At 47.5% G+C, this 14209-nt stretch overlaps 1 protein-coding gene across 1 annotated transcript; it reads right to left on the minus strand.

Moving 5' to 3' along the window:
- Positions 1-589: 589 nt before the first annotated feature.
- On the minus strand, positions 590-1366 carry LOC120702014 (proline-rich receptor-like protein kinase PERK8). The gene has a single exon (XM_039985792.1). The coding sequence runs from the start codon at positions 1364-1366 to the stop codon at positions 590-592; it is 777 nt and encodes a 258-aa protein (XP_039841726.1).
- Between the last annotated feature and the right edge of the window lie 12843 nt (positions 1367-14209).

Here is a 14209-nt window from a genome sequence, read left to right on the forward strand (position 1 = left end):
CTCTGCAGGACCGAGCGTCGTTACCTTCGGCGGAGAAGATACTAAACTGGAGTTTCGCCGCTGGTCATTGGCGACAAGGCTCGATCTCCGCATGAACCTCCGCGGCGAGCTCGGAACGTCCGCGGCAAGCTCGGAACCTCCGCATGAACCTCCGCGGCGAGCTCGGAACGTCCGGGGCAAGCTCGGAACCTCCGCATGAACCTCCGCGGCGAGCTCGGAACGTCCGGGGCAAGCTCGGAACCTCCGCGGAGAGCTCGGAACCTCAACGGCAGGCCACGACCTCCGCCGGCAGCTCCGCCTCCGGGACGAGCGGCAACCTTCGCGACAAACCGCGACCAGCTGACAGCGCAACCTCCGATCCCGCTGCATAACCAAGCAACGAGGCAGCTTCTCATGCCACCTCCGCATGCATGCAAGCCGCATTGGCACAAAATAAGCTGTTGCCCAAAACAGAAACAGAACACAGCCCAATAAAACCCAATCGAAGGTCACGTTCCTTTCCTCCAGAAAATATTTTTTTTTTCTGCCACCCTCGTCGTTTTCCTCTTTTTGCTTTGCAAAAGTAAAAAGCATAGGACAACCTCACAAGTCAACGTGGGAAGCTTCCGCCAAAGGTGTTGGGGGCTGTGCAGACCCGAACAGCGAAGCTGCCATGCTTATAGGTGGCCAAACGGGCTGCCCGGGCACGGCACGGCCCGAGCACAGCGAGGCCCGGCACGGCGGGCGCCGCCGTGCCGCGTAGTGCCACCGTGCCGGCATCCCGGCCCAGGCACGACCCGGCAAGGGCGTCGGCGTGCCGTGCCCCGGGGCACGGCAGCACGGCGGAGGCGGCCGGCAGCCCGGCGCAGAGCAGAGCAAGGGGAGGACTGGAGGAGGGGATGTCGGATGGCGGCGGCGACGGCCGGGGAGGTAGGGACGACCTGTGCCGGCGGGGGCCGAGGGTGGCGGCGGCGGCCGGAGTAGATCTGCGCAGGCCAGGGGGCGGGGGCGACGACGACCTGAGGCTGCGGCGGCCGGCGGACGCGGGCGCGCAGCAGCTGCTCGTGGAGATAAGGCAGGCGCGCGGGCGGCGGGCGGTAGGTAGGAGCGGCGGCGCGTGAAGGGGTCCTGGTCGATGGAGAATTGGAGAGAGAGGAAATGATTTAGAGTTAGGGATGGGGATTGAGGAGGCGGCGAGACACCGGCGACCGGCCATCGCCGTGCCGCCCCGTGCCGCTGCCTTGAACGGGCCGTGCCCGTGCTCGGACCGCGTGCCGCGATCGCGGCCCAGGCACGGCACTGGGCCTGGCACGGCCCAGGCACGAACAGGTCCAGGCCGGACCGTTCTCTGGCCGTGCTTTTTCAGCCCGTGCCAGTGCCGGCCCATCGGGCCAGGCCCATCTGGACAGCTATAGCCATGCTCGTCGTCCCTCGGCGACGTCGAGCATCGCCGCCACCGAGCAAGCAGCAAAGCCTTGATCGAATTTCAAGGCCACATGGAGCACGAAACGACAGCATGGAGCATGGCTTTCCCCTGCCGGGTGGTAAGCCGAGTGCCCGAGTCGTGGCGGAGTTGGCGCATCCTGGGGCTTCGCCGGCGGCAATCGTCCAGGTGGCAGCCGCAGCAGCCAGAGCTTCGCGTGCGGCGTGGACGGCGACGGCGCACAAGCCATGCTGGTTGCCGGCGCCGCAGGATACCTTCGCTGGTTTCTTTTTTGTCCTCCCCTGGTCCCTAGGGAGCAACCTGTTTTGGTTTTCTGCTGAAACAAAACGAGTCTTCCCAATCAAAGGCTCAGCAGCACTCAAACGTGCCCTTGTTCATGAAAATATTTTAATATCACAACCTTCGCTTGATGTTCTCGCATAAATACAAAGTGCAATTTCTAATCATCTTTCTGGTTTGACTTGCCATGCTAAGACTGTAACGAATATGGCACTATTTATGCCATTTCGAGTGATTTTGGTGATCGTATGACAACGCAATCAATGAGACTAATAGTTTTATTGAGTGAACATTTCTAGATCACAGGGATGAAGTAAAAAAGACATACAAAGCAAAACACGAAGAAAGAACTCAAAGAAACGCTGAATTGGACGAGTTCTGCAGAAATCTAGCACCAGAAGAACCGGTGCCTAAGCATCGGTGCATCCGATGGTTGTCGGAAGATCCGACGCCCTCACTTTGGTACAAGTCTGAGCGCCAAATGGAGACCAAGGGAAGATCAAGTGAAGCACCAGTTGAACTGATGGCTTCAAAATAGGCATCGGTGCATTTAACGTACTATGTTCCAGAGACGATGTCAAGCGCGCAGAAGCCAAGTCTTCAGCACCGGTTGAACCGGTGGTGCGTCGGAGCATTCCATCGGTGCAATGACGTCAGCAGAAGAGAGAGGTCTAACGGCTAGTCCAGAGGCTGTGAGTGACCGGTTTAACTGACGCCCAATCATCGGTTAAACCGATGGTTCTGCAGCATGTCAGAAAGTCCAACGGCTAGTCCAGTTGCTTGTGAGTGACCGGTTGAACCGACGCTACCCAATACAGAGGCATCGGTTCAACCGGTGGTTTGCTATTTTCTGCTGACTGTTGATGCAACGGCTACAAGACTTGGTGGCCTATATATACGTCTCACCCCGGTTATTTGAAAATTGCTGGAGTCCCAAGACATCACACACACACATCCAAGAACACCTCCAAGCCATCCAAGAGTATAAAGATCAAATTCTTAGTCCTTAGCACAAGCTTTGTGAGTGTTAGTGCTAGGTTAGCTCTTGAGTGAGTGATCAAGCAAGGTTTAGATCCTTGTGCTGTGGTTTTAGAGTGAACCAACATTGTATCTTGGTGCGCTGGCCATCCTTGGAGCTTTGGTGGCTCGCCGACAAGTCTACGACCCTCCGGCTTGGTGTGGAGCGGCGTCGACAATTTTGTGCGGGGGACGGAGACCCCTCCTTCGTGGGCAATCTCCCATAGTGAAGATGGGGATCAAGGTGACCGTGATTGTGTTCACGGAAGAGACTTGATTGTCCGGAAGCGATACTCTTCGTGAGTGCTTCAACAACGTGGACGTAGGGGCGCCTTTGTGGCAATCCGAACCACGGAATAAATCCTTGTCTCCAGAGTTCGCTTCCTCTCATCCATCTCTTTAAGCTTCCACATTTCATATTGCAACTTGTGTGCCTTTACTTTCGTGGAGTAGTTTCTTGATAGGATTGGCTATAAGTTGCTAAACTTTTTTGGGATGAGGGTTTTACACTAAGGTGGACCGTAGTTGCACATCTAGATAGCTTGTTTTAGTTTAAGTTTTGTGCAAACTAGTTGGAGCCATAGGTTAAGGTTTTAAGAGTGACTAATTCACCCCCTCCCCCTCTTATGCTAGAGCACCCGATCGCTTTTAATTGGTATCAGAGCCGGGATTCACTTCTCTCACAAAAAAAGCCAATTCCATTGGCAAATTTGTGTTTACCGGCTCATTAGATCGGTAGGGTTCACCGCCTAGTGAGTTAACTCTTAGGGGAAAAGGATGGATCCTTTTAGACCCGCTCCACGATTCGACGGCACGGGCTTCCAACGATGGAAGATTTTAATGCAAGCTGATCTCCAAACAACGGGGTTAAATATTTGGAGAGTTGTAAGTGAAGGTGTAAAAAATAATGGTCAACAAGAGAAGCAACATGATGTCACCGCTAAATGCATAATCTTGTCTTCTCTTAGTGACAATGTGTCCAATTGTGTTTATTATTGTGAAAATGCTAAAGAGCTATGGAAGGCTACGATTGAGAACCATGAGGGCACGGAGAATGTTGACAACGAAAGATATCATGTTTTCATTGATAAACTTAATAACTTTAAGCAATTTAATGATGAGAATGCCGAATCAATGTACTCACATTTGAACACTCTTGTGAATGAGATTAATTCCTTAGGTGTGAAGCAAATTGAAGATTTGGAACTCATTCGCAAGATCCTTCACTCACTCCAAAGGCCGGACTATGATTTGGTGACGACAATTCTATATGAGAAAGATCTCACCACTTTGACACCAAATCAAGTCCTCAACAAAATGATCGCCCATGAGCTACGCAATGACATCAAGACAAAGACGCCATCCTCTTCACCAACGCATAGCGCACTTGCATGCAAATAACTCAAGAAGTTAAAGAAGATAGCCATCAAAGGTAACTCAAGTGATGAGGAAGAAGAGGAAGCAAGAAGCTCCTCAAATGATAAAAAAGAGCCAATGAACCCCAACCTCTACAAGAAAGTGAAGAAGATGAATAAATGCTTGAAGGAAATCAATTCAATGGGGTATATGGTCTTCCTTAAAGATATGCCTCAACATTAACTCATGAAGGTTGAGAAGAAGTTCAAGAAAAACAAGCAAAAGAAGGAGAAGAAGCCCAAACATGAATCATATACTATATTTGGTGAATGGGTAAGCGGTGGTGAAGAATCAAGTGCAAGTTCAAGTGATGAATCAAATAGAAATTCACCACCCGCATGGGATCATCATCCAACACTTTCTTTATGGCCAAAGATATAGATAGCGATGTAAGTGATATGACTCCGACTCTCCTTTAATTGATGAACTTTTTGACTTAGTACATGAGCACCAAAAGGTCATTAAAAACAATCAAAGGAAATAAAAAACCTTAATGCTCTCAATGATCTAAATGCTTCTCTTTCTACAAATTACGAAAATTTGATGTGCAAATTCAAATTGGTTAGCAAGAAGCATGAAGAGCTCAAATTAAAATTTGAGAGCATTAATGATACTAATAACCTTTTGGAAATAGAGCAAACTATCCCTTCTGCAATTCCAATCTCTAGGGTAGATGTTTCAACTTTTTGCATTGATTTAATTGATGAATCTTGCTTTAACCCTTGCAATGTGAAATGCTATGAGAATGTTGTTGTAGAATCATGTGATGATCTCATTGCCAAGGAGAATGATGAGCTCAAGTAAGAAGTGGAAAGGCTCATGAAAGACTTGTATAGATTGAAGGACAAAGACATAGAAAGCAATGTCCAACCTTCTCAACATAACCGTGAAGACATGGTAAAAAAGCTTGAGAAGGGGTCCACCGTAACTTGCTCAAAATTGCACAAAGAAGGCCACAAGTCCAACAAGTGTCCTCAACCAATAAAGAAGCTTCCGGATGAGAAGAACAAAAAGAAGCTTACAATCAAGAGTTCTCTCATCTACACCAAGCCCAACCGGAGGAACAAAAACAATAGCACCTCCTATGTGATCAAAAAGAAGACCAACGGCAAGGTGGTTGCTCACAAGGTTGGGAAGAAGAGAAGGAGTTGGAACCACTCCATTTGGGTGCCCAAGGAGATCATCACCAACTTGAAGGGGCCTCAAATGGTATGGGTTCCAAAGGAGACTTAAAGCCAAGAACGGCTTCGGGGGATTTGGAGGCTTAGCTTACAAGTTGAAGTGAAGGTTCAAGCCAAAACATACTAAGCTCACAACTTGAATATTTATTGCCCAAGTTTTCCATCAGGTAATGGTTGCTAGATTTCAATTCAAGCATCATATTGCTCCATTGCTTTTGCTAGGTTGTTTGCATACATTGCATCTCCTAGTGTTATATATGGTAGGTTGTTTGTGTCATGATTCTAACCCATGAGCAACCTACATAGTTTGATAAGTGTGTAGAAAGGTACACAATATTACCCTTCATGGTACATGGATCTCATGAGGTATGTATTTTATATGTGTACCATGAACACAAGTTATAGGGCAAACTTCCCAATTGTACCAAAATCAATGTGCATACATTTGCTTGGTGATTCAAACACTAAATGCACATATTTAGGGAGATTTCATCCTATGGGTTGTGATTTTGATACTAACATGTTTGCATGTTTATCTTTTGTAATCTCACGACGGAGTCAACACTCTAAGAGAATATTATTCATGCTCAATGTGAACAAACAACTCTATAAGAGTGATTAGATAAATTGTGCTTCATGCATATTGAGCCATGCTCTATTGAAGTTAAATGCTCATATCTGAGTTCATAGGCTATGTGCTCATATATTTGCTTAATCTTGGTGTACCAAGTGCTTTTTTTAAGACTTCAATTGTTGCAAGTCACTTTCAATTGGTACATGCAAGGTAAACAAAGTTATCCCCCGGAGGTATGCAAGGTTCTAAACTCATTCAATTGGTATCATTGTCAATTTCTTATTATTTTTAGAGCTACCTCCGTGCATGATATGATGTAAGCTTTCTAGTTATAATATTTAGGTGTGCACTTGATTTTCACATTATCATTTTGTGCACATACTTATGGAAAGCTTAGCTCATGTCATGCTAGTTACGTGATTTTGTGATCCAACATAGTAAAATTTTCAATTGGTATCTTTATTGATATCATACATTTGGATCATAAATCTTCATTGATATCATACAATTGATACACTTGGAATCTTCTCTTGAGCTATATTATTTTGCAAGACCTTTTAGGTGCAATACCTTTTAGGTCATTTGATTCCAAGGGGGAGAAATGTGAATCAAAGCAAGGTATTTTCTCAAGGAGGAGAAGTATATCCCAAAGGGGGAGAAATGCCTAAGTGAATCAAGTCAACTTATGAGGAAGGAGTAGCACGATAGGAGGAGGATCAAAAGGGGAATCATGGTTTTAGGGGGAGGTCAAATCATCATTGGATGATGGTAAGCATCCAAGCAAGTGTAAGTGGTTCAATTTGACAATTTTTGTAAATTTTATGCTTGCTTTAATTGTGTTGTCATCAATCACCAAAAAGGGGAGATTGTATCGAACACGGCACCATTTATGCCATTTCGAGTGATTTTGGTGATCGTATGATAACGCAATCAATGAAACTAATGGTTTTATTGAGTGGACATTTCTAGATCCCAGGGATGAAGTAAAAAGGACATACAAAGCAAAACACGAAGAAAGAACTCAAAGAAACGTTGAATTGGATGAGTTCTGCAGAAATCAGTAGCACCGGAAGAACCGATGCCTAAGCATCGGTGCATCCGATGGATGTCGGAAGATCCGACGCCCTCACTTTGGTACAAGTCTGAGCGCCAAATGGAGATCAAGGGAAGATCAAGTGAATCACCGGTTGAACCGACGGCTTCAAGATAGGCATCGGTGCATTCAACGTACTATATTTCAGAGACGATGTCAAGCGCGCAGAAGCCAAGTCTTCAACACCAATTGAACCGATGGTGCGTAGAAGCATTCCATCAATGCAATGATGTCAGCAGAAGAGAGAGGTCCAACGGCTAGTCCAGAGGCTGTGAGTGACCGGTTTAACCGACGCCCAATCATCGGTTAAACCGATGGTTCTGCAGCATGTCAGAAAGTCCAACGGCTAGTCCAGTTGCTTTTGAGTGACCGGTTGAACCGACGCTACCCAATGCAGAGGCATCGGTTCAACTGGTGGTTTGCTGTTTTCTACTGACCGTTGGTGCAACGGCTACAAGACTTGGTGGCCTATATATACGCCTCACCCCGGCCATTTGAAAATTGCTGGAGTCCCAAGACATCACACACGCATCCTGTAATGAACATGGCACCATTTATGCCATTTCGAGTGATTTTGGTGATCGAATGACAACACAACACTTGGACTAATATGATTGTTAAGATGATCATTCTCGGGCTTTTAGGTTCAAGTGATGACAAAGAGAAAGAGAAAATAGGCGTAGCAAGGCCCGAAGGGCAGCCCCTACGGGGGTTCCGACGCTTGTCGGAAGAACCGGCGCTATGAAGTTTGGTGCAGAAGGGAATCGAAGCCAAGTCAGCCTATAGGCACCGGTTGAACCGATGGGTCAAAAAGGGCATCGGTGCATTGGGCGTCCTATGTTCCAGAGACGATGTAAAGTGCCCAGGAGAAGTTTCTTCAGCACCGGTTGAACCGACGGTGCATCGGAGTATTGCATCGGTGCAATGACGTCAGCACCCAGGAGAAGATTCTTAAGCACCGGATGAACCGGTGATGCATCGGTACAAAGCATCGGTTCAACCGGTGGTCTCTGCGTCAGCTGTCAGGACTTCAACGGCTACTTCGGGCTATGAGTGACCGGATGAACCGACGCTACCCCGCCAAGAGGCATCGGTTCTTCCGGTGATACACAGAATTTCAGCTGACCGTTGGAGCAACGGCTACAAGACTTGGTGGCCTATATATACGCCTCACCCCGGCCATTTAAAGATTGCTGGAGTCCCAAGGCACCTCATACACATTCAAGAATATCTCCAAGCCATACAAGAGCTCATAGATCATATCCTTAGCTTATAGCACTAGCTTTGTAAAGTGTGAGTGCTAGATTATCTCTTAGTGAGTGTGATTGCAAGGCCTTGAGCCTTTGTGCTGTGGTTATCTAGTGAACCAAAACAAGAGCTTGATGCGCCGGCACCTTGGAGCGTGAAGCTCGCCGGCAACGTCATCGACCCTCCGACTTGGTGTGGAGCGGCGACGACACTTTGTGCGGGGGACGTGGAGACCCCATCCTTTGTGGAGAAGCTCCTTAGTGGAACCCGGGGCCAAGGTGACCGTGATTGTGTTCACGGAAGAGACTTGGTGGCCGAGTAGCAATACTCTTAGTGAGTGCTACAACAACGTGGATGTAGGTGTGCCTTTGTGGCTAACCGAACCACGGGATAAACACCCGCGTCAAGAGTTTGCTATCTCCTATCCCTCTCTTTAAGCTTCCGCATTTCATACTAGCAATTTGTGTGCCTTTACTTTCATAGAATAGTTTCTTCATAGGAAAGGCTATAGGCTGCTAAACTCTTTTGGGATAGGGGTTTCATAGTACAACAACTTAGTTGCACATCTAGATAGCATGTTTTAGTTTAAGTTTTGTGCAAACTAGTTGGAGCCACAGGTCTAAGTTTTTATTAGTGCCTAATTCACCCCCTCCCCCTCTTAGGCTAGAGCACCCGATCACTTTCACATCCTAGAATACATCCAAGCCATCCAAGAGCATAAAGATCAAATTCTTAGTCCTTAGCACAAGCTTTGTGAGTGTTAGTGCTAGATTAACTCTTGAGTGAGTGATCAAGCAAGGTTTAGGTCCTTGTGCTATGGTTCTAGAGTGAACCAATATTGTATCTTGGTGCGCCGGCCATCCTTAAAGCTTTGGTGGCTCGCTGGCAAGTCTACGACCCTCCGGCTTGGTATGGAGTGGCGTCGACAACTTTGTGCGGGGGACGGAGACCCCTCTTTCGTGGGCAATCTCTCTTAGTGAAGATCGGGATCAAGGTGACCGTGATTGTGTTCACGGAAGAGACTTGATTGCCGGGAAGCGATACTCTTCGTGAGTGCTTCAACAACGTGGACGTAGGGGCGCCTTTGTGGCAATCCGAACCACGGGATAAATCCTTGTGTCGAGAGTTCGCTTCCTCTCATCCTTCTTTTTAAGCTTCCGCATTTCATATTGCAACTTTTGTGCCTTTACTTTCGTAGAGTAGTTTTTTGATAGGATTGGCTATAGGTTGCTAAACTTTTTTGGGATGAATGTTTTACACTAAGGTGAACCGTAGTTGCACATCTAGATAGCTTATTTTAGTTTAAGTTTGTGCAAACTAGTTGGAGCCATAGATTAAGATTTTAAGAGTGCATAATTCACTCTCTCCGATTTCTTTCAAAGCCAATACACACAAAGATCCAAGGCACAAAATCTCTGTGCATCAAGGAGAGATCATGAAGCTCCGCGTAGAGCGGAACCTCCGTGGCAAGTTCGGAGTTCCTACGGCGAGCTGAAGCTTCGCGGCCGTCAGCTATGAGCTGAACTTTCGCGGCACACGCTGAACTCCGTGACATGCATAACCCCAAGGCAAGCTCAGACGGCGGCAATCTGAACCTTCGCTCCATAGCAGCATGCAGAGAAACAGCCAAGCAACCGGCCTCGCTACAGGCCTCGAACCTACACATCCGGGTTCCTAACAAAACCCATCGAAGGTTCCTCCTCCACCAATTAAACCATGCTCTCTTTTTATAAGCTTCGGTTCCTTTTCCTTTTGCTACAGCCATCAAAAGTTGAATAAAAAATCGGCTCTAGGCAAGAATAGGGTCTGGCCTTATGGCAAAAGAGCTCAGCAATAGCAGCTCTCTGTCTCAAATTTTCTTATGAAGTCTTTGTCCGACTTACACCTGTGCACGTGGATCAAATTAAACCTAGTTCTATTTATCAAAGCTAACATCTATGCTTGCAAGATCTACCTTCGCTCCAAAGAATTCAGAGCTGGAGTGCTCGAACAAAAAATATATTTACCATCCCAAGCTGCAACAAAGAAGGGTTATTGGGTTCTCAATACTCCATCTCTATTGGTCCTTGAAGAAAGTCTAGATTTTTCTACTAAGTACCCAGCGAAGGTCTGGGAAAATATTTCATCATGGAAAAAATTCCAGCAAGAAGTTATTATACTTAAAAGGCTATCACCTTATTGGTTTTCAATCTCCATCAACCATCAGGGAAGGTTTCACCCTCTTATCGACCTCAGAAAAGGTTAGAGAAGGTTATCACTCTTATTGACCTCAGAGAAGGTCAGAGAAGGTTATCACTCTTAATGACCTCAAAGGTGGTCAGGAAAGGTTATTACACATATTGACCTGAGAGTGTCAGAGAAGGTTATCACTCTTATTCACCTCAGAGGAGGTTATTCGCAATCTTATCATGGGTCGAAGCAACAAAGTGTTGCAAACATCGACCGTCGCATCTTGCATTCTCAATTGTGTAAGTCAGCAAAGCTCACATTCTTCGTGAACTTTGCATACTTATCTAAAGTGCAATAGGCACCTGAATGCCAAGGGGCCTTCGGACCTTAGTGTCTTGAAGCAAATAAATCTTATGACCTTAATGCAGATTTCACTCAAAACACTTGGTCCCAAGGGACTATTTATGACAAGCTACACCTTGAATATCAATTTTATTTTCTCTAACATGCAGGTTATCACTAATGTGAGTATCGTTTCTCTTACTTGAGCTAACCCTTGTAAACTAGACCTTTGCTCTTTAAGCGCATGTATATTGGTATTCACCTTCATCTATGGCACAAAGCCGCCAGGCTAATAAGCCAAATGCCAACGGAAGCTAGCAGGCTAGCTCAGGTCAACATGAACCTTCGATACATATAAGTGGACTTCTCTAGCATCGTCAGACTTCCATCGCAGCTCAATATGTTCGCGATCGAAGCTTATTTTGGCCCCTGCAATATGAGGTCTGACACTAACTGTGGATCTCATCATGAAAAATATCTTATGGACCTTCGGTAATCACCATTTATTGGAGTTATCTCTATTGCTATTCAGCAACCATTGGTCCTTCAATATATAATGGATTTCATCAACAAGTGGCTTTCACCTTCGTGATGAAAAAATAGAACACCTTGGTTTCAAAGCTACGAGTCTTCATCTTCGGCTATCAAACGCAAGTATTTTTTTGCATCAAAGGGTCCTCATGGTTTGAAATTAACTGGTGGCCAAAAAATCTTCTGCTTCATGCAAATGCATTTCACTTCATCCATGTGCATCAAAAGCATACCTCAAATCATCTCATTGCATGAATACATAATCATGCATGACCAAAGAAAAAAGCTCTGAGGAGCTAAGAGGCTCATGACCTCAATAATGAAGTCGAGTATCGCTTCCTGCACGTAAGGACGAATATCTCACAAAAGAAAGCCAAGGAGCTATCTATCCTAAGGGATATGAAGCCAAAACACCTTCGGCCACAAAAAAAAGTCGGGTGACGACCCGCAAATTCACTTTTCTGTGATGTTACTTTTGTAACTCGTGTCCAAGGATACCTTTGAGAAAGATATCAGTTATGCAACTTATGTTCGCTGACAACTTTGAGAAATAGTCATTGCATCGTTCTGTTGCAAATATATCACTTTCTCCTAACTTCACCTACGCCGCTATGCTGGCTCGAGGTGCTCGCCGTGACCTTCGGCATCGTCAAGCTGCTGTCTACCAAAACAGTGCAAATCACTCCACATCAATAAAAAGCAGAACATAACTCCACAAGGCAACGTAGTGAAAGAGCTTCGGCTGGCGTGCAAGCATTTCTATCTCCGCACAGGTGACCGTGCAGGCTCGAGCAAAGCTTCCAAAGCTCCCGGACCTTCGGGTGACCAATGACAAGTTGGCAGACAATGTGGCAAACTTGCCACCTTCGCTCGAGTCAGCAAGACATGCATGCAACACTAACCTCCTCGGCAAGCTGAAGCTCCATGGTGAGCGGGACCTTCATGGCCACCGGTGAACCTCCGCGGGAAGCACACGCCAACCTTCGCGGCCGCCGGCGAACCTCCGCGGGAAGCACACGCCAACCTTCGCGGCCACCGGCGAACCTCCACGGCGAACATGAACCTCCTCGGCAAGCCGAAGCTCCACGGCGAGCTAGACCTTCGCGGCCGCCGGCGAACCTCCGCGGGAAGCACACGCCAACCTCTGGCCGACTAGTCCGGACCTCCGCGGCGAACACGAACCTTCTCGGTTGAAAAATTGTTCTTCGGCAAGACCTGCGTCGAGAGAGAACCACTCCGGCAAGCTTGTTCTCCGGGCGCCGGAACCTTCGCATGCAAAATTGTGCTCGTCATCAATGCACGCCAAGCTGCATAACCTTCGCTCGGGACCTCCGCACCAAGTTGCATTCGTCACCTCGTGCTTTAAAAGCAACAACAAAGCAGAAAAAGGTTGAGCTCAAGCAATTGTGAACTCGTTAATTGGACAGTAATATTTAACCATGCAACCTTCGATGGTGCCCTTTTACTAACACCTTTGAGTTGCAGGATGTATCCTTTAATTAAGCCTTCTTTCTTTTACTAATTGCTCGTTTTCAGCTTGTTTGCATGTCATCATCTCTTCTGTACATGCATGTACTGCCCATGCACACCTCCTTCTGGCCTCTGCCATTTGCATGTATCACAATTATCATGGCACCACCTTCGAAGGTCCAAACCCAAAGCAAACATGCGAAGGTTATGCTACTCCTTTCCCCTCGGTCGGCAAATGACCGAAGGTGCTGGTGGCCGTGCAGGCCCTAGCAACGAAACTGTTGTCACGTTCGTTCATAGGCGACACTGAATGATGCCGCCGAGCAAGCAACAAGACGTCAGCTGCTCGACATCACCCTCGCAGCTACTTCAGCTAGAGAAACTCGCCACTCCGGCTCGAGGGCCTCGCTGTGACCTTCGGCATCATCAACAACTTTGCCTCCACCACTACGATGGCTCAAAGGGCTCGTACACACCTTCGGCATCGCCTTCAACTCGGCAACGTCTCCGCCGAGACCTTCGGTTTGAGGGGCTCGCCGCCATCTTCGACTTTGGCAACGACTCCAAATTCGGCTCGAGGGACTCGTCCACACCTTCGGCATCGCCTTCGACTTGGCAACGTCTCGATCGAGACCTTCGGCTCGAGGGGCTCGCTGACATCTTTGACGTCATCTCCGACTTCAGCAACGCCTCCTAATTCGGCTCGAGGGGCTCGCTGACAACTTTAGCATCGCCACTGCTTTGGCTTGAAGGGCTCGTCGCCACCTTCGGCTGCTACTTCAACCTCTACGTCATCTACCTCGACTACTTCCACTACACGCGAAGCTTATCTCACGAGCACCAGCCAAGAGGGGCTGGGGGTGTACTGGAGGACCAGTTCATCCTAGATGATGATGTCTTGTCCGGCACTCGTGAGAGAAGACTTGAAGATGCTACGGCAACCTTCAGCCACGACGACTCCAATTGCATTGGTTCTCGGAGCTGAGGCTACCATGGGGGTGTACTGGAGGACCAGTTCATCTTAGAAGATGGAGCTCTGCCCAAAGCACAGAGGAGAAGCCACTCGCCAGTCGAAGCCCAGAAGTGAAGCTACCTGCAAAGTCGAATCCCCGAACATCTAAAGCTGGCATTTGTGTAAATCCAAGCATGTGCATGCTCTTTTCTCCATGCCCTTTTTTCCCACTGGGTTTTTGGGATGGAGTTTTTGGTGAGGCGCACATGAGAAGGTTACAAAGTACACTCCTTGTAACCAGAGACTGTGTTGAGAATAGGCCTCTTTTGACAGGGTCAGCTACTTACTCTCGCTGTGCCAGCCGAGACCAACTAGCTGAGGGGCTTTTGTTGGCGGTGCGGCTTACATTTCCAAGGGGTAAGCACACCTTTGTGTACAAAAGAGGCATAAAATGGTGGTTTAAGGGCTTGTTTGCGAGGTCTAGGGACTTAGTCCAGGGATCTATTTGTAAATT

Source organism: Panicum virgatum, chromosome 4K, assembly GCF_016808335.1.
Source record: "Panicum virgatum strain AP13 chromosome 4K, P.virgatum_v5, whole genome shotgun sequence".
Lineage (NCBI taxonomy): Eukaryota > Viridiplantae > Streptophyta > Magnoliopsida > Poales > Poaceae > Panicum > Panicum virgatum.

Excerpts from the sequence above, each read along its gene's own strand:
- LOC120702014 (XM_039985792.1), bottom strand. The coding sequence starts at position 1,366 with ATGGGCCGGCACTGGCACGGGCTGAAAAAGCACGGCCAGAGAACGGTC.